This window comes from Panicum virgatum, chromosome 8N (assembly GCF_016808335.1).
Source record: "Panicum virgatum strain AP13 chromosome 8N, P.virgatum_v5, whole genome shotgun sequence".
NCBI lineage: Eukaryota > Viridiplantae > Streptophyta > Magnoliopsida > Poales > Poaceae > Panicum > Panicum virgatum.
The window spans coordinates 42504732-42527261 of NC_053152.1; the positions used below are offsets into that span (position 1 = coordinate 42504732).

Here is a 22530-nt window from a genome sequence, read left to right on the forward strand (position 1 = left end):
ATATATATCCATTAGCTGAACTAATCAAACTATGCCTTATACAAGCATTATTCTCTTTTTTTCTTTTTTTTTCTTTTTTTTTTTGGAGGAGGGGAACTACATGGTAGCAGCAAGGATCCCCATTTTTTTTCCGGGACATAATCATAAAGTTAGAGTAAACAAGAGCTCTTCGCTTTGTCCCACTACAAGAAATTTCATTATTAAGCAAACTTTCCTTGTTTGAAAAGAATAACAGCTAGAATAATATCTATCATTGAGTAAACAAGGAGATGGATATCGAAATGAACCGGTCTGAGATCTCAAACCCAGGTAGGCAATAAGGCTGAGACACCTCCATGACATCAGTACCATCGGCCTGTGCTCATGCTTAAGTAAGGCTCAACCTGTTCCAAAAGGAGAACTTCAGAATTAACTCTCAACAACACCACACAACTAACACAACTAATAATCTACAGTCAACAAACAACTACAAATGCCAATTTCTCTTTATCCCATTACGGCATTACCATACGTACCATTGTTCAATCCCACCACAACATACACACTATACTCGCCCTTCAAGAAAAAAAACATACACACTATTCACAGCTAAGAAAAATTCTACCAACTATATATATCAACTTTGTTCTTAGCCGTACACTCCAACACATTATTGCTATAGCCAACTTTGTGCGCTCCCAAGAAACCGAGCGCCTTACAGCCTTACCAAGATCAACAATCTCATGTCCATTTCAAAGATAAGATACTTTTTTCCACACCAAAAATCTCATGTCCATTTCAAACGTTAAATATTTTTTCCAAACTTTTTTTCGAAAAAAAAAACTGCCATGGAGGAACGGAGGATGGAGCAACCAACCACCTGCAGGAAGGGAGGAGGAAGACGATCGATCGAGAGAGGTGCTGTGAGCTGCTGGCGACGACGAGGTGGCGCCCGAAACGTTCGAACCAACCGCGGCCCGTACGGCGCACCGCCACGAAAGGCAGGCGGGGGGAGCGGGGCCCACCCGGAAAGGAAAGCGAGCCGGCGGCGGGCCCCACGGCGGAGGAGGAAGGAAAGCTACCGGCGAGCGAACCCCGTTCAAATCAACGAACCCACCTCCGCCACCACCGCCACCTTCTCCTCCTCCTCCTCCTCTGCTCCTACTACAAATACCACCACCGTGACGCCGCCGCCCTGTGCAGTGCGCCCGGGTCGTTGGAGCCAGCAGCGAGGTTGCGCTGCGTAGCAGCTAGCAAGCAGAGAGGTGGGGGACGACGCCTGGCGCCCCGGCCGGAGACGCAAGGTAGTCGATCGATGTGCTCGCTTTGCCACCCGTTTCCTGCTCTGAATTCCGATGACACGTGGTCTGCTTGCGCCTCTGCTTTGTGAATCCTGAGCCCTGAACTGAAGGGGGGTTTCATTTTCGGTAGCTTGGGATGTGGGATAGTGTTAGATCATTGGGGGTTCTTGGGATGAGCAGCTCTGGGTCTTCAGCTGCGAATCTGTGTCTGCATTCGGGCAGGTGTTAGATCGTCACAATTCAGAAGGAAAACATTTTTTTTTTGCCCCTACGCTCGTGTGGCGAACTGGAGGATTTGGTGTCGGTGTCAGGCTTTTGCCCCTGCATGTCACATGAAAGAGAGTATAATAAAGAAACACTTCATTAGATTAAGTTCACCCTGCCATCTTTTTAGTGTCCTGTTTGGGAATCAACAAAGAGGAACAGCACTTGACACCTTCCATTAAAAAAGTACTAGTGCATTCATGAAAGATGCCGTCTCACGGGGTTTTAGCCTGTCCTGGTGTCCATGTCACAAAGGATCTGCAGCTTGCACTAGTTTGGAGAGTTGTCAGGAGATACAAGGGGATTTGGCTTTTTTTTAGAATGGTTGCAGTGCTCTGATTAGTCATTGACTCGCTGTTGTTAATTCAGTAAATTATTGTCGACAAGTCTGCATTAGTTTATTGTTGCGAATATGTGTTCAGTTCAGGTATGGCTATCAGCAGGATGGCCCTGCGCTAGATGTGATAATGTTTAATATTAGGGAAGCCAAGTTCATTTGAGGAAGTGTTTATTAAAGCAAAAGCTTTTAAGGAAGTTGTTATCATGCCGCCTTTACAACCTTCGGATCTGATCAGATGCTAACAAATTCTGCAGTATTTTATAAATTGTAACTACAACTGGGTCATATCAAAATCCTAAAATAATGGAAGCAGTGCCACTTAGAAATGAGAACCCTCCACTTTTAGAATTCCAAAGGATAATAGCCAATTAAGAAATTTGGCATACCGAATAATCCTTTTGTCATGCTCAGCATATAGTACTGTCAAACCTTCATATGTTTAATACTCAGATTCCTTCAATTATTCAGTTTGTAGTATCCACTGTCAAACCTTCTGTCGCCTTTATTCCCTTGTCTTCTGTTCTGCCAATACTTTTATCCTCTTATGGAAATATGATGCAGCCAGTTCTATAATACATCAAATAAGTCCATAACAGATAACGCCATACTGACATACAGGATCTCAAGTAAAATAACTAATCGCTTGATCATTGTCAGTTCTCGTGGCAGATAGGTTGTCAAAGTACATGAGTCATCCTATCCACCACTGCGATGTCATTTTATTGGTTGGTAGTGAGGAAATCATTGTCCACATGATGGATATATAAGGTTTTCATACAGTTGGCCTGTCCATGTCGACGCTTCGGAAGATTGGAACATCCTGTTTCCTCTGTGGTCACACTGCTGCCTGTTTGCATGTCCTTGTTGTTTGAAAAAAAGGTTTCAGTTTGTTGTAACATTTAAGATTGTTCCTTACATGGTTATCGACAAGTGTTTATTTCAGTAGTACTTTTCTTTTGGAATCAGTACGATTGTATGAACTATGGATGTTGAAGTTGTGCTTCAATCTTCTTTACAGGACGTGCCTGGATTCTGCTGTTAGCCCTCTGGCCAGTGATATCATCACAATGGATGTGTCTGATGAGAAGTGTGCTCATCCGTCAGACCTGCCTAGTGCAGTTGATGTCGGGCAATCTGACAATGGCAGCTCTGAACATTTGGGGTCTGTTGCAGTCAATGGAGCTATTGTAAATGAAGGTCATTCCAGCATGGATTGTTCTGAGCAGACTGATGATGGTAAGTTTATTGTGGTTGACGATTGTATCAGTTATAGTGAAGACAGCTGTTGATTTTTTTTCGCGACCGACAGCTGTTGATTTTGATGGTTCTTCAGTATCAAGTTAGATGTGCGGTGTACTGACAAAGATTCCATAAATTCAGAGCATGGTGGAGATGAAGACTCTCTTGTTGATGTTGAAAGCAATGCTCATAAACAAGAGAATCAGGAAAAGATTCCAATGGAAGAAACAGCGATGAGCGATGGCACCTCGATCACATCGATGGAAGATGCTCTGGAACCAAACAATGATCTCCCTTCAGAGGCTGAAGATATGAGCAACAACCACACTCCTGATCTGTCAAACGGCAAGACTTCCAATGGAAACAGTAACGTATTCCAGAGTGCAAAGAGTGTGTTGACTTCAACCAAGAAGGCGAAGGTAATTCTGTCCCTTTAACCTGTCTTCTCATGCATGATTCCTTTACCATCTAGCAGAATTTCATTTATACACCCTTTTGTTGCATTTCTTTATTTTGCAAACTTTAGCTTCGATGAATAACCTGGTTCTAGCATATTTGCATGCATAGGTCTTGAATAAGTTCTGAATTTGTCTATTTTTTTTCTTACAGAAAACTTCATCTGCAAATACACGGAAGCCGCTGCAATCTACTAATAGAGGTAATCAGGATGATGGGAAATCATCAACTGGAAAGCCCACAGTTCCATCAGGCCCAGTCTTCCGTTGCACTAAACGCGCCGAGAAGCGCAGAGAAGTATGTGTCATATAATCCTTTTTGAAGGGTTATGTGTCATATAATTATTCATTGTTTATAAGGAAACGTGAAGCTTCCTTAGGAGTTAGGAGATAAGATAATGTGCTCACAATTATTGTTGTCATGTTTCTGTTGCAGTTCTACATGAAGCTGGAGGAGAAGCACCAAGCTATGGAGGAAGAGAAGATTCAGTTGGAAGCCAGGCTGAAGGTAACCTGTCCTGATGCTATTTCAGAGATGCAATTGAATCCGCCAGCGATAAACAATGGAGAACGCATTGATAGATGCTGAGCAATTTTCAGAGCCACGTCTTGCTTGACTCCATACGTTTTTGCGTGCATCTCTGAATCTGCAGAAAGAACAAGAAGAGGCTCTGAAGCAGCTGAGGAAGAGCCTGACCTTCAAGGCCAATCCGATGCCGAGCTTCTACCACGAGGCGGCGCCGTCCCCGAGGGCCGAGTTCAAGAAGCTGCCGACGACCCGCCCCAAGTCCCCGAAGCTCGGCAGGAGGAAGCAGACGGCCCCCATGGAGACGTCCAACTCCTCGTCGGAGAGCGAGGGCGCGAGGCCCTGCTGCCGCGCCAGCCGCGACGGCCTCGACAGCAGTTGCAAGTGCAGCGGCGGCAAGGCGCGGGCCACGAACGCCATGCCGGCGGCCAAGAAGCAGCCGCCGCCGCCGAAGCACCGCGCCCACAAGATCGCCGGCGAGAGCGCCATCAACATCGCCGTGCACTAGCTGCTGCTCCTGCTGCTTCTGCAAGATGACAATGGCGTTTCTTCTGAAACTACTTCTTGCTCGTTTCTTCTGGCGGCATGCAGGACGACGACAATGGCGTGGGAACTTTTTTTTCTCTCTCTAAGTTATGGGAGTGTTTGACGGCTTGTGGATTTGGTGTAGATAATAAGTTATGGTGATGACGAAGACGAGCATGGGTGAGTCATGCTAATCTTATTTAATCTGCTGTGCTGAGGGTGTGAGGGATGGCCTGTACTTTGCCAATGTACAGGGTTATTTGTTTGCTTTTCTTCTTCAGTGAACATAGAGAGTGAACATAAAGGATGCTTGTTCCCCTATTTCGGACCATTTTACATCAGTAGAAGTGAGAAGGAGGCCTTTCCTAAAATATCTTGCTTTCCTAAAATATTTTGCACCATCTAATGGTTTTTTTTTTTGAAAAACCCATCGAGAATGAAAAGTATGACAGCCAAAAGCCGGTCGAGATGTTGGAGCCCTGTCGTGCCAAGTGGCTACACTACCCCACTTGCCCTGCCTCACGATTCGCGCGCGCCACCACCGGCCCCACATCGTCAACGGCGTTGACCGCGCCACGTCATCACCCGCCCCCTCCTCCTCCTCCCCCGCCTATCCACTCGGCCGTTGGCGCTCACCCACCGAACCACCCAGAAAGCCTCGCTCCGCTCGCTCGCCGCCCGCCGCGCCATGAGCGCCGCCGCGTGCCTCCTCGCCGCCGCCTCCTGCATCCCCCACCCCTCTACCCCCTCCACCTCCGGCCCCGCCTGCCCAGGCGCAGGCGCGTCGGGCACGCGCTGCCGGCGGAGGCCCGCCCCCCTCCTCCGCTGCTCCCCAGCTCGCCGCCGTGGGCCGGCCCGGGCACTCGACGAGCGGCTGCTCGAGGCCGCGGCTGCGGAGGAGAGCCATGGGGAGGAGGCAGGTGTTGATGTAGGAGGTGGGTTCTTGGACGCAGAGGGCGATGAAGTGGGAGAGCAGGCGGTGGTGGTGGAGGAGCAGCGGCCGCCGGCGAAGGCGTTCGTGAAGAGCAGGCGGCAGCGGCAGGAGGAGGAGGAGGAGGCCGCCACGGGGCAAGACCGGTTCAAGCTCATCAACGGCAAAGAGGTAGCGGCCTGTAGCATCAACTGCTTTGGCTTGTGGTTTGGAGTTTGGACTGCCTCATTGAGCTGTTTTTCTCCTACTAACTCTGCCGCGTGTGCAAAATCTGATAATCTGATGACATCAATTATTGTTCCCATTATTCCTTGACGCCGCGAAGTACATATTTTTGGGCAGTGCTCAGAACATTGGAGCTGTGAATTTGTGTTCGCTGGCAATTTCAGTGTGTTCGATTTCTGAAACTTTGTGCCTGTTTTCCTGCAGATATTTCAAGAGAAGGCTTATCTGGTTGGTGTCGAGTTCAAACGGACAGGAGGGAACCTCTTCGGAATAGAGGAGTCTCTTAAGGAGCTGGAGCAACTAGCTGATACTGCCGGGCTCGTGGTTGTCGGCTCGACCTATCAGAAGTAAGCCTCCCTCTGTCAAGATCATCTACTGAGCCTGCCTTTGGGAGAACTAATATGCCTGCTCATGATAGATAAAGATGGCTAGCTTTGGGAAAACAAATATGCCTGCTCAATTTGATGTTGCAAATGAAATGCCATACAAACCACAAGCCTTGCTTTTTTTTTATTCTAAACTCAGTGCAAACTTCCGATACCAGTTTATTCCAATCTTTCTCATGCTTTCTATTTTCCATTAGGCTTTCTACCCCAAACCCAAGGACTTACATTGGTTCAGGCAAGGTTTCTGAAATCAGGAGTGCCATTCATGCCCTTGACGTTGAGACTGTAATTTTCGATGATGAGTTATCCCCTGGGTAAGACTCTCACTCGTTACTCTGCTATGAGGTTCAATCAGTTTACCTTGTTTCTCATGTCTCAGGCCCAGAAAAATAACCCAGTTATTTTCCAGCATAAAAACAGAAGTATGATCTTTACTTGGGTTGCTGATTATTATTATGATCAAGATAGAAAATCAGGTGGGGAGTCTTTCCCCCCCGTTGACACTCAAAAAAAAAATTATGATCAAGATATTGGTTATCCAAAGTACTTGTTTATCATGCTATGATTTTATCAACTCGATGTAAGGATCTTGAAATTAATAAAACTTCCTTTATCGAAAAACTGTGTTATTTTTCGAACTCGTGGACCACGTACCCATATAGGTCATCTTTATGGTCCTATAAATACTACCCTGGAAGTTACTACAATCAATAATCCATGTTTTGCTCTATACTTAACCAGGAGATATTGAAGAAGTTATCATATGATTTTGAAACCATGTGCTTGTGCTGATCATATTTTGTCTTCAACTGCTCCCTAATCATATTTTATGAAACTATTAACACCTTAGCTTGGCCAAGTAGTTTCACCCCTGCTCTTATATCTCATATTCCCAATACTGATTTCAGACAACTGCGTAACTTGGAGAAATCATTTGGTGGGAGCGTCCGTGTCTGTGACCGAACTGCTCTTATTCTGGATATTTTTAATCAAAGGGCAGCAACACATGAAGCTGCTTTACAGGTAAAAATCACATACATGCTAGCTTTACTAACAGTAGTAGCTTGCAGACATGAAGCTTGCAGTTTTATGTAGAATGAACATAATTGTTGTCTGCATGAGTTACTTTATGTCATATCTCTCCTTTTTTAGGTCACCTTGGCACAGATGGAATATCAACTTCCTAGGCTGACGAAGATGTGGAGTCACCTTGAACGGCAGGCTGGAGGTCAAGTTAAGGGTATGGGAGAGAAGCAAATTGAAGTGGACAAGCGCATTTTGAGAACTCAAGTAATATTCTGTTCTGGAAGTAATACATTATTTGTGCTCAAATAAATTGATACAGGACTGTCATTTGCTGCCTATGTATTGATCATTGACAGGACACTCTAATCCTATGTGTGGAACAAAAAGTAGACGGCTTGTAGACATTTTCCTAATTATATCATAAACTCCGTCCAATAATGCATTTATAGGACTTTTATATTTTTGTTGCCATATTGTGCATTGCTGAACTTGTACTGATTATCTTTTAATGAACCTAAATGTCATTGACAGATAGGTGCATTGAGGAAAGAACTGGAATCTGTTCGAAAACACCGAAAGCTGTATCGCAACCGTCGCCAATCAGTTCCTATTCCTGTTGTTTCTCTGGTATAACCATGCAAAATTCATTAAAGTAATCAAATTTTTCCTATTCTCTCGAAGCTATGTATTCAGGCCCAACATTTTCAGGTAGGGTATACAAATGCTGGAAAAAGTACACTCCTGAACCGCTTAACTGGAGCTGATGTACTTGCAGAGGACAAGTTATTTGCCACGTTAGACCCAACAACAAGGAGGGTTTTGGTATGTTACAAGAAAACACTCTTGTCCCATCAAAAATGAAAAATGAGAGAAAACTATTCCACCTGAGTTATGTAAGCTGGACTGGATTACCTCTACCATCATGATTGTTATTTATATGCCTTTGAGAAGGATAAATTTGGTTAGAATGATTCATTATTATCTGTACATATAACCACGACTGGAAGTAATTTTGCATTACTATGCAGATGAAGAATGGGACTGAGTTCCTTCTAACTGATACGGTCGGATTCATTCAGAAGTTACCCACTATGTTGGTATATATCCACTAAGCATATACCTCTTGTTTGGATGTTATACTCCTGTAGATTGAAACTGCTACATACAATGAATTAGCCCTACCTTTATGATGTCAACTTTTAATATATCAATTATCGGTACTTGTCCAGGTAGCAGCATTTAGGGCAACATTGGAGGAGATATCAGAATCGTCAGTTATAGTTCATCTTGTTGACATCAGGTATATATGTAACTTACACTAGGGAATGTCTGTTTGTTGTGAATTCGATTCAATGCATCTATGTGCACTGTCTCATAGTGTACTGTGTGTTCCAGCCATCCATTAGCCCAACAGCAGATAGATGCTGTTGACAGAGTATTGAAGGAGTTGGATGTAGAGTCAATCCGCAAATTGGTCGTGTGGAACAAGGTTTGTCTGTTCAAATATTCAACATTGTTATAATAATCTATTCCATATTTCTAGTTATTGTAGAGAGTATAGACGAGCTCCTGATGATAAGACTCTTTGTGCGCCTGATTTGGCTTTAGTGCTATACAGCTATTCTTACGGTGAAATTAAACATGGAAGCTCCTTGAACAAAAGTTGCTGCTGAATTTGAATTGGTTTTCATTTCTGTTCTATCTACCATTCACTATAAATATGTTCTATTTTTTCCTTGAATCTACTGGAGTAGTAAATCTCTAATAATGATATAAATGGTGTTCTTGCCTGTGGAGCTTTTGATTGGCATTGCCTCATTTTTCTCTGTCCGATTTCCGCATTCAATAACAATCATAGTTAGGAATAGCTGAAGCAATCGATTTCATGAATACAATAATTTCTTCAAGTGCTTCCTTGATTACAATAATAGTTTCGTTGGACCTGAGTACAAGTTGTATGTCATGCAGATTGACAATACCGATGAACCATTCAGAGTAAAAGAGGAAGCAGAGAAACAAGGGATAATCTGCATATCAGCAATGAATGGTGATGGTCTGGAAGAATTCTGCAACGCCATCCAAGCCAAGCTGAAAGTATGTCCTTTGCCCCTTTTTTAGGAAAATTTGTTGTTTCTCAAACATGTCTCTTTTGTTATCTGGCGCTCTTACTTATATGGAACAAATCATGTGTATTTGTCTTCTATAGGACTCAATGGTGCCAATAGAAGCATTTGTCCCATATGACAAAGGAGATCTACTTAATGACATACATAGGGTTGGAATGGTTGAGAAAATGGTGAGTGTTCTGTTTAATAAAAGATGCAATTTCTTTTGTATTGATACTTTGAGAACAGTATTTTTCTTGTGGCAAAATTTTATACCTCTATAATTTCATTTGTTCTAAGCTAAATATATCTTAAGTTAATTCTGTCATTTGTTACAAAAGAGATAATTCAGCATCTCTTGCGAAAGCAGAGCATTAGTTATTACTGGCTATAAATATCTTCTAGCATAATCACAAAACTTACTGCATGCCTGCCAATAAAGATAATTTTATCTGGACATATACTTATTCTATAGTAATTTCTTGAGATGCTTTCATTTCTGTTAAACAAATTCTTGTGTTTTGTGTTCTTATTAGGAGCTAATGATGACTTTGCTCGCAATATTTACTGCAGGAATACAAGGAAAATGGGACATTTGTAAAAGCTCATGTGCCTCTACCTCTCGCAAGGCTTCTCACACCTCTACGGCAGCAGGTGGTGGCTGCCGTATGATGTGCATGTCATTAAGCAGTTCTTGATGCCAATGGCACTCACATAATTAGCTCATCTTGTAGATTCGCAAAAAGAATGCCCTTGTTGTAGAAAATTTAGTCATAGATTATCTTTACTGTTTCTTTTTATCTTCGTAGGGCATCAAACATCAACACATGTAATTAGAGAGCTGTATATATCCATGACAGAATTGTAAATATTGTCAGCTGAATTTTACTCTTTTCCCATTCCGAGAATCATTCAGTCTACGAACCCATGTAACTGTAATATCTGCTATTTGCATCCAACGAAAATAGAACAGAAACTGCTATTTGCAGATATATTCACTGTAGCTTATCATTCTCTCATTTGAAAAACCATTTCAAGCTAAGTGTATAGTACAAGCAAGAACTTTCTCAATATTGTTTGACCTCTACATCACGATACAACCTTCAAAAAAATTGTAATTCACAAGACCAGCTGGCTTTATGCGGGAAATTCTTGACTTCAGCCACTAAAAGCATTGCACCATGCTGCAATATCAAAACTAAACAACCAACAATTTAACTCAAGGCCAAGATGCGTGTACCAAGTTAAACTTCCCTATATCAAAATTAAGTCACTTGAAATATCACTACACATTTAGTCCAGAACTGCTACAAATTTAACCACTACTTATGCAGCAACAGCCTGTACTTCAGCTGCAGCACTTTTGTGGAACATGCTCAAGCTTGTGCGTGCAATTGGCTCCCCAAATAATGTTGCTGTAGACGACCTGAGAATTTTCACCTCAACAAAGTCACCAACCACTGGCTTACGCGCTTCATCACCTTCAAATGTGTGTGGTATAGGGACGCTGGCAAATGATACCTTATGCCCCCTATCAGTCTTCCCTATCAGCTCAGTTTTGGGAGCACGCTTGTTGGGTCCCTCAACAAGAACAAGCTGCACTGTACCAATTTGAGAGTCATAATTCTTCTTTGTGGTCTCACGAAAGGCATTGATCAGTTCCGTGAGTCTCCTCTGCTTGACATCTTCGGGAACATCATCCTCATAATTCCTGTGAGCATGAGTCTTTTCTCTCATGCTATATGCAAACATGTAAGCCATATCATATCCAACAGCCCTTACAAGACTGAGGGTCTCAGAATGGTCATCTTCTGTCTCTCCACAAAAACCTGCAATATATCAGAGGCGTACTTCCACAATTAAAACAGAGTAATCTAATTAAGCGTGTTAAGAAAGAATCTTCAGGTTGGGGCTCAAAGATGGTGAAACCAACAAAATTGCACACCGCCGTGAATCAGGATATTACTGGTGACAAATAACGACAAATGCTAGTGCTACTGATATTACTTATCAACCGAGCAAACTCAACCTCATTTGAACAGCTTTGTAGCATCATGATATAAAGCTGAGAACATCTCAAGTTATTAGCTAAGTAGCTGTAAATTGTTGACGTATTTCCAGCTTATCAATACGCACAACAAAATAAATGTCAAACTAATTTTGTTTTCATATTTCAATAAGGTATTCCCCCCAAACTACAAAGTGAGTAAGTTTTAAGGAAGGGCAAGAGGAATAAAGAGAGGATTTTGGATTCAGTTAAGGCAAACATGGGGCATGGTCTGTATGAGTCAGAGTGTATGGTACTCTAAATTGTAAATAAAGCATAATATATATTCTTATAAACATCTGAAACTTTAATGAATAAAAAATTAGGAAACAATAGGGACTTAACATTCGACCAACACTCAGCCTCAATGCAGCATGCCAATTTTATCTGGTTTGTCTTGCTGGTTATTAGTGACTACAATTGGTTCTAAATTACAATTGGTTCTAACTCCTTACGACATGAGATATTCTATAGTTGATAAAGCCTATTCTCATTCCTTTTGAGTCAGTTGTTCAAAAAGAAAATATCCATGCTGAGAGTAATTTGTTCAGAAGAACATGACTACAGAACATCAGGAAGCACATAATTAATCTGCACAGCCAAGCCAATGCAGATTATGGGATAATAAAAGATAACTTACCAGTTATGAAATCACTGCTTAGCCCAACATCAGGAATGACATTACGAATTTTCTGCACAAGCTCTAAGTATGCTTCTCGAGTATAACCCCTCCGCATTCGTTCCAGCACTTCTGTACTGCCTGATTGCGCTGGCAAGTGAATAAGATTGCATATGTTATACCTATCCCGCATCAAATACAGTAGCTCATCTGGAAAATCCTTTGGGTGTGGTGAGGTAAACCTGAACCGCATCTCAGGGTATTCTACAGATAATCGATCGAGGAGATCAGCGAAACGCGGTCCCATATTTTTCACCTTGCACATGCTAGAAAATCCTTCACTAAGTTGCCAGTTTTTTCCAGGCTCCAACTCTTCTACTTCAGAAGTGTCATTGTAACTGTTTACATTCTGACCAAGAAGCATCACCTCCTTCACACCTGCTTTCCACAGCTCACCAACCTCTCGGACAATAGAGGACACTGGACGAGACCTTTCCCTACCTCTAGTGAACGGAACTATGCAGAATGAGCACATGTTATTGCAACCTCTCATAATCGACACAAATGCTGTAACTGAATTGTCAGAGATCCTTACTGGGGTGATATCAGCATAAGTCTCCTCAAGTGAGAGAAGCGTGTTCATACCCTTATGCCCATAATCGACCTCCTGGAGCAGCCTAGGCAAATCCCTATATGCATCAGGTCCACAAACAACATCAACCATCTTATCAGAGTCAAGTATTTTCTCCTTCAGCCGCTCGGCCATGCACCCAAGGACAGCAACCTTTGGAGGCCGGAGTGATTTTGATCTCCCTTCAGCGACATTAGATTTCCATTCCCTTTTGAGAAACCAAAAGTAGTTGAGCCTCTGCCAGACTTTCTGCTCTGCATTGTCACGGATTGCACATGTGTTGATAAATATTATCTCTGCACTCTCAGGATCCGGGACAATTTCATCATAACCTTCTTTTTTCATGATAGAAAGCACAATCTCCATGTCATTTATATTCATCTGACACCCATATGTCTCGTGGTAGATCCTTCCCTTGCTTGACGTTGTTGGACCAGACACTAAACTAGACAAAGCACAAGAAAAGGCATGTGTTTTTTATGTTAGTACCAATTACTCCAGGCAACCGGAAATCAGAATGAAAAGCACCAATTGAGTATGGTACAGTGGAACAATGAAACAAGTTCTGAAAACAAAACAAAGTTTTCAACGGTTTCAAATTCAGTAGCATAAAAAACAGAACTATCTATGGCTCCAGAAAATGGAATAACTTGGAATTGAAACATAGATACAGCCAACTGCCAAGTACTAATTAGTACCGTTGCAACCTTATTAAGCACCAAAGGAAAAGTCAATAGTCATTGAAGCAACACCAAGCTAAAGAATCATACTATAGCCATTCTTAGGCACCACTAGTGCAAAAATCAACATAAACAACATCGTTCATTTTATGCAAAACAAACCAACGCGGGTTTACAGTTTTACTAGCTTCAGTGCATGGTTTCCCCATTGATAGTACAACCTTTTTCAAAACAGAAGTGCATGGTCCTCACAGTGACATCCTTTACAAACAAAACATATTGGGTGTGATCAGCCTGCTAGCAAGCTTCAAACTCCACAACAGACCTATCGCAAGCTTGGCATCCATAAAGAGTTATAAAGCCAAAAAATACAAATGCCACCTATCAATTGTTCACATACCATAGTAATTCACCCAGTAACTTTCAGTCTTATGCTACCCACTAAAACTCATGTCATAGAGGATCTGCAATGTATGCAATCACATGCAAGCATTAGCTATCCACAGTGCATCATACAGTGATACAATCTCCCTCTCTAGCCTCCAAGAAACAGCCATGCATTTTCTTCTGTATTTACTTTTCCTCCTTCGGCCTAAACCCAACTTGCACAAATTTGAGACACAAAATGGCATCACCGCGGCTCTATTTCCACTAACACACACCAGCACTCGCACGAACACCAAGTAGCATGATTCAGGGTATCGCATTGCAACGCACCACTAGCAAAAGATCAAATTTTTCTTTTGTCAGAATACAATTTCCATGCGACGAGCAGGACAGAAGGCGGGAGGCCGGGGAATGTAACCGCAGCAGAGACTTACTCCGTCTGGGGCTCGGATACGGCCGTGGCCGCGGAGGCGGCGAGCGCGCGGGCGAGACGGCGAGGAGGCGGCGGGGGCGGCGGGAGCCGGCGTGCGGCGGCGGGGACGGCGGAAGGATGAGCTGGGGGAGCGGAAGAGTAGGGACGGAGCGACGCGAGGACTCGGTGGCGGTGGCGCAGGCCGCGGCTGCCCAGGCGGAGCGCGGCGGCCGCGGTGAGGGGGGCGAGCGGCGCCGCCATCGCGTTCGGGTGAGGTGGGGCTGGGGGTGGTGCGGAGAGGCCAGTGGCCAAAGGAGACGGGAGCAGGCGGCGGCGTGGCAGGGGCTCTGTGAGGCCGAGGAGAACCGTCTGGGCGAACGGCGTCCGTCTGATCGGTGATGAGCGGCTACGAGAGTCGCTGTTCAGGACTCCATTCATGAGGAATTGGGGGCACACATTTCATGCATGGCATCTCTCCGGATTTCAAACTACTATGAAATTGTCATCACAGCTATGTACCACTTTATCTTTTGAACCCATCGAGATTAGTCATGTAGTATTTCACAAATTGAAGTTCTTGTAGGTTTTACTTCAAATTTATGCCAATGACACGAGACACGCGTGAGTGGATATGGTTGGATGAAGAACAGGAAATGACTTTCAGTTTCAATGAAGCAGAATCACTACATTTCCTGACAAACAACACAAGCTTCACCAAGAAATTCTAGGAGAAAAATGGGGAGCCTATGTTAAGGCTGACATTATCGAGGCATGGTCACTACAACCCAACAAAAGGGGGAAATTCAACTGCTTTTGCACCTAGAAAATGTACTATTAATCAGATAAAGAATTGAAGTGTCAGTGTCGCTCATTGTCACGTTTGCTAAACAAAATGCACATTCTGAAATTTTCTTTGCCATAAAATGCCATTACAGATCTTGCTCAAGCGCTTGGCTGTATGTTCATGATGGAGGCACGCTCTGGTTTCCTTCATGCCCAGATGGACGCTCCATCTTCAGGAGGTGATGGAGACCAGCGATAACGTGCTGCCGGCTGGTTGGTACCCCAGTCTTCGCTAGAGCTCTGCCGTGCTTGTCCAGGAGCACAAAGCAAGGGACGTATCTGATATCGTAATGCAGAAGCTGCAAATGCACACATACAAATTGCTGTTAGGATATTGAAAATGTTTACAAAGTTATGCGGTGATGGTTCTGCATGTGATACAGAAATGCTAACACGACCTGAAATATGAAGACAAAAAATTAGTCTTTCTCTTGGACATACAAGAGTCAAGTTCAATTGTTGAGTAGCCCAAAAAACGAAGAAAAATTTAAGTGAATTAGAAAGTGACCAAAACAAAGGTGCAAGGTAATAGGACTAACAAAATAAATGTACACATTCAAAAGTAGCAGGGCTTTCAAATGTTATTACTGGTTTATACATTCATCATGTGACAAAATAAATGTACACATCAATGGGCAGCAGGGAAACAAAGACAACAGCTTAAATTGTAATAACAGAGAAGTTTTCAATATTCAATTCATTATCATTCATTCATTCTACAGTACAGTCAATGCTCTTATGGACTTCAGTGAAAAGAACACAACTATTGTCCTAAAAAGATTTTGTATTATTTGTACGGAAAGTCTACAAGTCAGTTCTCAACTCAAATATGACAAAAAACAAGATAATAAATGAAGATATTGAAGAGTCCCTACAAGGCTACAACACATACATGAGAGCCTAAAATGCCGAGCCTCTACTTTACATGGGAAGGGCACTCTCAAGAGCCTTTACATAGAAGTTTGGAGCAGTACTACTATGATCTTTCCGTGCAGACACACACGGAAGAAAAGAATAAGATCATACTCCAGACTTGGTTAGTTGGTTGGTAAATAAGGACATGTATTTTGTGGCAGCACAAGAATAAAGTACAACTCGATGATAAAGAAATTCATTGTTAGTTTCAATCAAGGACTACACAAATACAGAAACTTGTGGATGTTTCAGCATCCTGACATGATAAACATAAAGTCTAGCTGTTTCATTCAAATGGGAAAACTGATAGTTTCTTAGTCGCTAATGTTTTTGAAAGGAACAGATTGCAGTAACCAACTTACATCTACAGCAAACACCCATAGTTGACATTGAGTCCATGTTTCAAATGACAAGCAGTCCCAGCAGAACTATCACACAACTCTACAGTCTACACACACAAAATTCTCAGAGCAAGTTTTCCATCAACGATCAAGTAAACCCATCTTGAGGTGCAGTTGTGCGCAAAATCATCACGCAATCCATCAATTCACACGAATCAATCAGAGCAAGACTAAATCCGACTAAATTGCCATTTCAAGGCTCTCCTCTGTTGAGAAACACACCACCCAATCGACAGCACAAATCTTCAGAACTGGCTGAACAAAGCGACTGGCAGGAAGCGCCTCACCTCGGGCAGCCACCGGTCGTCCTCCGCGTCGGCGAGCACGAACCCGGCCGCCCCGCCGGCCTGCTCCTCCAGCTCCCGCACGAGCCCCTGCAGCGAGGCGCAGAGGCGGCAGCGCGGCGAGTAGAACTCGAGCACCGTGGCGGGCCTCCCGCGGGCCAGCGCGGACCCGGGCCTCCCCCATCCTCTCCTCCTCCTGCCTCCCCCGGCGGCGGGGGCCGGGGGCGGAGGGAGGTCGCCGGCGATGACGAGGCCCTGCGCGAGGGTGCGGATGGATTTGAAAAGCCAGGGGAGCTCGAGGTCGCCGCAGGGGCTCGGGCCGGGGTCCGGCGACGGGCCGGGGTTAGGGCCCCACGGCCACTTGAAGCAGATGAACTGCGGCGGCTTCGCGGCGGCGCCCATCGGCCGCCGGCGAGGCGGAGGGGAATCCGCGTGCGGGTTGAGGGCGAGGCTCTGTACGAGTCACTGGCAGTGGGCCTAGCGAACGCCAACAGCAGCGCACCACCGGCCTGGCCAAAGATAGAGAGAATTATTTCTTGACTAAAAACACGTTGTGGTTAGTTTCTTGGTCTTTTTTTGTCTGAACTTAGCTATTTAGCTCCAAAATGAGTTAGTAATTTATTAATAACAATATTTACTTTTTAGTAGTTTAAATAGTATATTAGTGATTTTTTCTAGGTACAGCATGGTTAATAATTATTCCAATGAATTTTTCACTATTTTACCACGTTTCTGTGAATTTCTGTAATTTAAAAACTAAAATATATTTATAAATATTTAGAAATTACTAGTGAAATTTACCAAAATTCACAAAAAGAATTATTTATATTCTCATTTTTCTGTTATAAAATCTAAACTGATGTGTTTGAATATAATAAGACTGTAGACCTAACTGCAGGTAACGAAAGAGAAAAAAAACTAAACGAAACTCGTTTTTGTAGTCTAAATAGCCAAGTTCAAGAGAAAAAGAGTCAAGAAACTAACCATAACTTTTTTTAGGCTAAGAAAATAATTCTCTCCAAAAGATAGGCGAAGAGTTCAGTTCAGGCTGCTTGCAGAATTAGCGAGATTTGGATGCCAATTCACTTTAAATTAAAGATCGCTGGGCTCAGGAACATCAAAAACTTGTGCATCTTGTGCACCAACCTGCCTATTCTCAGCTTGGCCTTCAGCAAATCACTGTAGGTGATACTGCTTCCAAAAACGAATGCCCGGCCCCTGCTGTCTGAATATCCTCTGAGCCAAGACTGAATATCGACGTGCTGTCTCTTCCCCCATTCCTAAAATCTTTCTTCCTAATCTGTTATGGACGATCTTGAAATGATCTATCCTCGTTCATATGTAAGCAATGCAAATTGTAACTATAAAATTTTCTCGTGGCCGTGAAGAAATATTTAGGCAAGAATAATACGCGCATTTAATGAAGAACTAACAGGCTACCGGTCTGATGGCCCGTGGGGTTTGAACTAATAGAGGAAGAAAATTCTAGTATCACCGCAATAAGGCGCTTGCTGCTGTCCCTTTCTCTATGGTTCTATCACAACCATGTGAAATACTCCATCTTGCAGCGACGCCCACATTCTAATTACGCGCTGAAGCAGGGGAAGCAGCTGCACAGCTTGGATGCAGACGGTGGCGGCGGTGCCACCGCCGCCGGCTGGACCTCCGGGATGTAGGAATCGTCCATGCCGCAATCGTGACACCGCTGGCACTCCTCCCTGAACCTGGCGAACGCACGTTCGCAGTAGTCGGCGGCCTCGGCGACGGTCATCCTGTCGATGAGCTTGTCGGTCTCGTAGGCCTCCGTGGCGTGGTCGCCGTCCAGGGCGGCGCCCAGCTGCACCAGCTCCGCCTGGAACTCCGAGATCCCCCGGTGCTCCTCCGCCGCCGCCGACCGCAGCCGCACCGGCTCCGGCAGCTCTTCTGCAATCCCATTCCCCATCAGTTATCAATCAAACACGGCGACCACTGATCGATCTACAGTCAACTAATGGATCAACGCAAGATTGGTAAAATGTTCATTGCATTGCTTGGCCAATTGATCTTCTTGGCAGCAGTGTTGTCACGTACCTGGGCAGTTGGTTCTTGGCGTGGTGCGTGTGAGCACGGTCTCGAACGTGCCGGCCCAGGCGTCGCGCTTGGTGAGGAACTCCTTGAGGTTGAAGATCTTCTTCACCGTCGCCGGGATGGACGAGTGCTCGTACTGCGACGTCGGCTCCGGCCCCGACGGCCGGTGGATCACTGCAAGTACACGGTGCTTCGCATCACCATCTGTCCATGGGTGGTGGGTGAGGCATCAGCAAACGTCGCATGGGTCGTCGTCTTACCCGTGCCCGGCTCGATCCATGGCGAGACGAGTATGGCCGGGACGCGGACGCCGAGGCGGTCGAAGGCGAAGCTGATGGGCGCGGCGCTGACGATGCCGTCGGGGCTGGGCACGCCGTCGACGGGGGTGGGGACGTGGTCGAAGAACCCGCCGTGCTCGTCGTAGGTGATGACGAGGAGGGTCTCGTTCCACTGGGGGCTCGACCGGAGCGCCTCGTAGACCTCCTTGACGAGGCGCTGGCCATTGGCGACGTCGTGCGAGGGGTGGTCGTCGTTGCCGGGGAGGAGCTTGAGGTTCAGGTAGCGCTGCTCGATGACGACGTAGTTGGGGAGCTTGCCCTCCTCGCAGTGCCGCTTGAAGTCGAGGTCGTAGGGGTGGAACTTGTTGATGTACTTGAGCTGCCGCATGTTCCTGCATGCGAGGATGAATTGTATTGGGATCATGATCATCCAAAGATAAGTGATGAACCACTTTAAAATCCAGAACACACAGTATGTGTGTTAAACAAATTAAGTACTGTAATGCTAGGATTAGAACGTCTGACGTGCAGAAAAAATCTAACGCTCTGACCCATGTTGCAAGAGATAAGTACCGATGTTGCAATTTTGGTTCTTTTATGTTGCTCAGTGGATGTTGCATGAAACATGATATTAGTGTTGCGGTGGGAATTTACCATCCTCGAATTGGATATCAAAATCATTTGTGTGTGTGTATGTTGCAAGCGTTGATTTCTGATATTATAACAGTTATTTATCAATATTGCGATGAACCGTCCAATAAAAGAAATCTAATCAGACGTTCGGGCACTAGCAATGCTAGGACCATCATCTCCTAGTTTTTTGGTTGTCGGTTTTTATTCATTTACTGGCTCATGCAGATCACAAAACGTTAGTAAAATCTGATGTACACATGTGCTAGATATACATGCTTCCGATGATCCGTCAGAAAATTAGACAGAGAACTAAGCAAAAAAATAAAACAAAATTCAGGCTAGCTGCAGGTCTCGGCATCTAGTGTCGATCTTAACAATATGTAATGCAGTAGAATACAAATAACGTGTTTGCACTGGTCATGACCTGGACATTGGTAGGATCGGATCATGATGAGAATATCCACAAAATGTCCTATTTGCATCAGTAGTTCATGGTCAACGCGTATCAGTATGTGAACCAACCACGCATGCAACGTTCTTAGCATCTAACCGACCACCAATAATCAAGATATAAAAACAATGGTAGAGGTATGTACACCCTGTTTATCCGAATCTCACTGATCATGTGCGCTCTAAGCACAACCTGCATTACTGTTTTTTGAGTGGTTATCTTGTGTAGTCTGTAATGCTAGGTCAGATGAACAATTGAACATAATGACTCAGTATCCCTATTATATTTCCTACTGTTTTTTAGTGTATATCTTCTATAGTCTGTAACGCTAAGTCAGAAGAACAATTATTGAACATATCAACTCTTCTTCAGTAGCTATCATGTTCCCCCATTTTGTCAATGGCACGATCATCAATGACAATGACATGCTTAATCCCCCCACCCCATTTTGTTTTAAACAAGATTCAGATCGGTGACAATTCCCATCTGAGTTGTAGAGAGATCTACGAAAAGGTCTCCAAAGTTTTTCATAGAGAACATCTCGCAAAACTAAATCATTACTAACATTGTTAAAAATGCTATCACTGAAATCAGCAACATTGTTAAAGATGTTCTTGCTTCAACTACGCATCATGGACGAGGACGACGAGACGACTGACCTGTACAGGAGGACGGCCGGCGGGAACTGGTAGTAGATGCCGAACGAGTGGCCGGCGTCGTGGAGCGCGTCGAAGATGGTGCGCTGCGGCATCCCGGAGAGGAGCATCTTCCTGTCGTTGCTGACGAGGCCGTGCGAGGTCGCCGAGTGCACGAACATCCGGTTGGGCTGCGTCGACGACGGCACAGGCGCGAACCACCGGTCGCACACGGCGAACTCCCGGACGAGCTCGCGGTAGACGGGCACGGCGTCGGGCCGGAACCCGTTCATGACGGTGGCCGACATGCCGGCCTTCTCCTTCTCCGCCTGCTGCGCGAAGCCGCTCATGGGCGGCACCGCCACGCCGGGCTTGGTCGCCGGCGCCGTGCTGCCCCACGTGTAGGGGTCGCCGTAGACCTGCTCGTAGATGGCCATGAACGAGTGGCCCGGGTCCGGGTCCACGTACTGGGAGGCGTTGCCGAAGTGGACGGCCTGGGAGGTGGCGTCGCCGGCGACCCTGTGGTTGAGCTCGGCGCCGGTGACGCCGTCGATCGCCGGGTTCAGGGACTTCATCCACCCCAGCATGTGGTCGAAGGAGCGGTTCTCCTGGATCAGCACCACCACCGTCTTGATCTTGTCCGCCATGGGCGACGGCCGTTGCTCCTCGATCTCGTGGTGGCCGCCGGCCAGCGAGCTAGCTAGGCTTCTTGCTCGACTTGGTGGTGTGGGAAGGGAAGGAAGGTGCTGCTAATCGGGATGGCTTATTAGCTTAATGCTCAGTTGGTGTGTGTACTTATTCTTGTCTCTGGCCGGCGGTGGACGGCAGAGGCGTGTGGAACATGGTACGAAACAGGTTAGGTGGAGTTCACGGAATTGTTTAGTTTTTTGTTACGGCAAGACACTTTCAAGTTGGTGGCAACGGACTTGGCAGAATCAGGGAGTGGTTTCCGATCCTAGCATTTCTTCAGTTTGTCTCGGTCCTAGAACTTAACTCGTAGTGTCATCTAGGTTCTCAAATTTTCAAAATGCACATTCAACTCTACAAACTTATTAATTGTGTCACGTGAAGTCTAAATTACCATTTTTAAATTATAAACCGGAGTATTTATGCAAATGTGGAGCTTATATGTGGTCCCAAATTTTACTTTTAAATTTGTTCACTCAACTTTTATATTTTCTTTTCAAAACTTTATGTCTGAATGTTTTCTTTATTTTTTTCCTCCTAAATTTATTCTTATTATTTTCTATTTTTTACAAATTTTGTCATATGAGTTTTATGTTTCTACGGATTTTTTATAAGGATTATTTGTATTTGAACATTATTGTATAAGTAAATTTCTTATGATTTTTTTTGTGTCTATTGTTTTTTTGCATAATTTTGTAGTTGAAAAAATTATATAACTTTTAATTTAACTTAAACAACTGTGATTTGAGCCTCACGTGATACGATTAGTAAGTTTAAGGATCTAAGTGTGCATTTTGAAAATTTGCGGACGTGAATGACACTCGAGCCAAGTTTAAGATCCGGCTATTTAATTTACTCTTTTGATAAATAGTGTAGTTCGTCCTGTGTACTGTATCACATGTGGGCGCGCGTTGGCCCCTAGTCGTATAAACCCTCTCTACTCTCTACTGTTCTTATTTCTTTGTTTCTCATAACCGCACCGTGCCACTCCACAGCGCCGGCCTGGTGGCCTCTACCACTGTCCTCGACGACGGGGAATTCCTGAACCTGAAGGAACACACCTGCCTTCCTGATCTCCTTCGGCCACCTACACTCTCTGCAACACGCCTCGGCTATAGAGCAGAGCAGACGTGCAGGTCTTCGCCGGCTGCCGAGTGAGCGAACCCTCTGTTTCTCCTGAGCCAGCGTAGCACCATGGCCGCTGGCAACAGATTCTGGCAAAGGCCGGGCGGAAGAACGTCCTTTCCTCTCTTCCTTG

At 44.7% G+C, this 22530-nt stretch overlaps 5 protein-coding genes across 7 annotated transcripts; 2 read left to right on the forward strand and 3 right to left on the reverse strand.

Moving 5' to 3' along the window:
• The first annotated feature begins 1126 nt into the window (after nucleotides 1-1126).
• Nucleotides 1127-5000, forward strand: LOC120685870 (protein WVD2-like 1). 3 transcript variants are annotated; one of them, XM_039967989.1, is made up of 6 exons: nucleotides 1127-1283; nucleotides 2891-3120; nucleotides 3265-3542; nucleotides 3733-3781; nucleotides 4015-4086; nucleotides 4232-5000. In XM_039967989.1, the coding sequence occupies exons 2-6, from the start codon at nucleotides 2952-2954 to the stop codon at nucleotides 4639-4641; spliced, it is 978 nt and encodes a 325-aa protein (XP_039823923.1). In that variant the 5' UTR covers nucleotides 1127-1283; nucleotides 2891-2951; the 3' UTR covers nucleotides 4642-5000. The 3 variants fall into 3 exon arrangements, with proteins under 3 accessions (XP_039823923.1, XP_039823921.1, XP_039823922.1); XM_039967987.1 differs by having other exon boundaries at nucleotides 1128-1283; nucleotides 3733-3876; XM_039967988.1 differs by having other exon boundaries at nucleotides 1128-1283; nucleotides 2903-3120; nucleotides 3733-3876; nucleotides 4232-4901.
• Nucleotides 5001-5262: 262 nt separating this feature from the next.
• On the forward strand, nucleotides 5263-10305 carry LOC120685869 (GTPase HflX-like). Its single transcript, XM_039967986.1, has 13 exons — nucleotides 5263-5731; nucleotides 5990-6132; nucleotides 6369-6485; nucleotides 7080-7194; nucleotides 7324-7461; nucleotides 7729-7824; nucleotides 7906-8019; nucleotides 8226-8294; nucleotides 8427-8497; nucleotides 8593-8686; nucleotides 9166-9291; nucleotides 9404-9493; nucleotides 9876-10305. The coding sequence occupies exons 1-13, from the start codon at nucleotides 5318-5320 to the stop codon at nucleotides 9972-9974; spliced, it is 1686 nt and encodes a 561-aa protein (XP_039823920.1). The 5' UTR covers nucleotides 5263-5317; the 3' UTR covers nucleotides 9975-10305.
• LOC120685868 (CDK5RAP1-like protein) lies at nucleotides 10283-14502 on the reverse strand. Its single transcript, XM_039967985.1, has 3 exons — nucleotides 14101-14502; nucleotides 11990-13044; nucleotides 10283-11131 (listed from the first exon to the last, which is right to left on the reverse strand). Exons 1-3 carry the CDS (start codon nucleotides 14337-14339, stop codon nucleotides 10629-10631), a joined length of 1797 nt encoding a protein of 598 aa, XP_039823919.1. The 5' UTR covers nucleotides 14340-14502; the 3' UTR covers nucleotides 10283-10628.
• A 240-nt stretch (nucleotides 14503-14742) lies between these two features.
• Nucleotides 14743-17042, reverse strand: LOC120686296. The gene is made up of 2 exons (XM_039968495.1): nucleotides 16525-17042; nucleotides 14743-15220 (listed from the first exon to the last, which is right to left on the reverse strand). The coding sequence occupies exons 1-2, from the start codon at nucleotides 16921-16923 to the stop codon at nucleotides 15041-15043; spliced, it is 579 nt and encodes a 192-aa protein (XP_039824429.1). The 5' UTR covers nucleotides 16924-17042; the 3' UTR covers nucleotides 14743-15040.
• Nucleotides 17043-17876: 834 nt separating this feature from the next.
• On the reverse strand, nucleotides 17877-21338 carry LOC120686295 (non-specific phospholipase C4-like). The gene is made up of 4 exons (XM_039968494.1): nucleotides 20610-21338; nucleotides 18849-19258; nucleotides 18592-18762; nucleotides 17877-18444 (listed from the first exon to the last, which is right to left on the reverse strand). The coding sequence occupies exons 1-4, from the start codon at nucleotides 21230-21232 to the stop codon at nucleotides 18107-18109; spliced, it is 1542 nt and encodes a 513-aa protein (XP_039824428.1). The 5' UTR covers nucleotides 21233-21338; the 3' UTR covers nucleotides 17877-18106.
• Between the last annotated feature and the right edge of the window lie 1192 nt (nucleotides 21339-22530).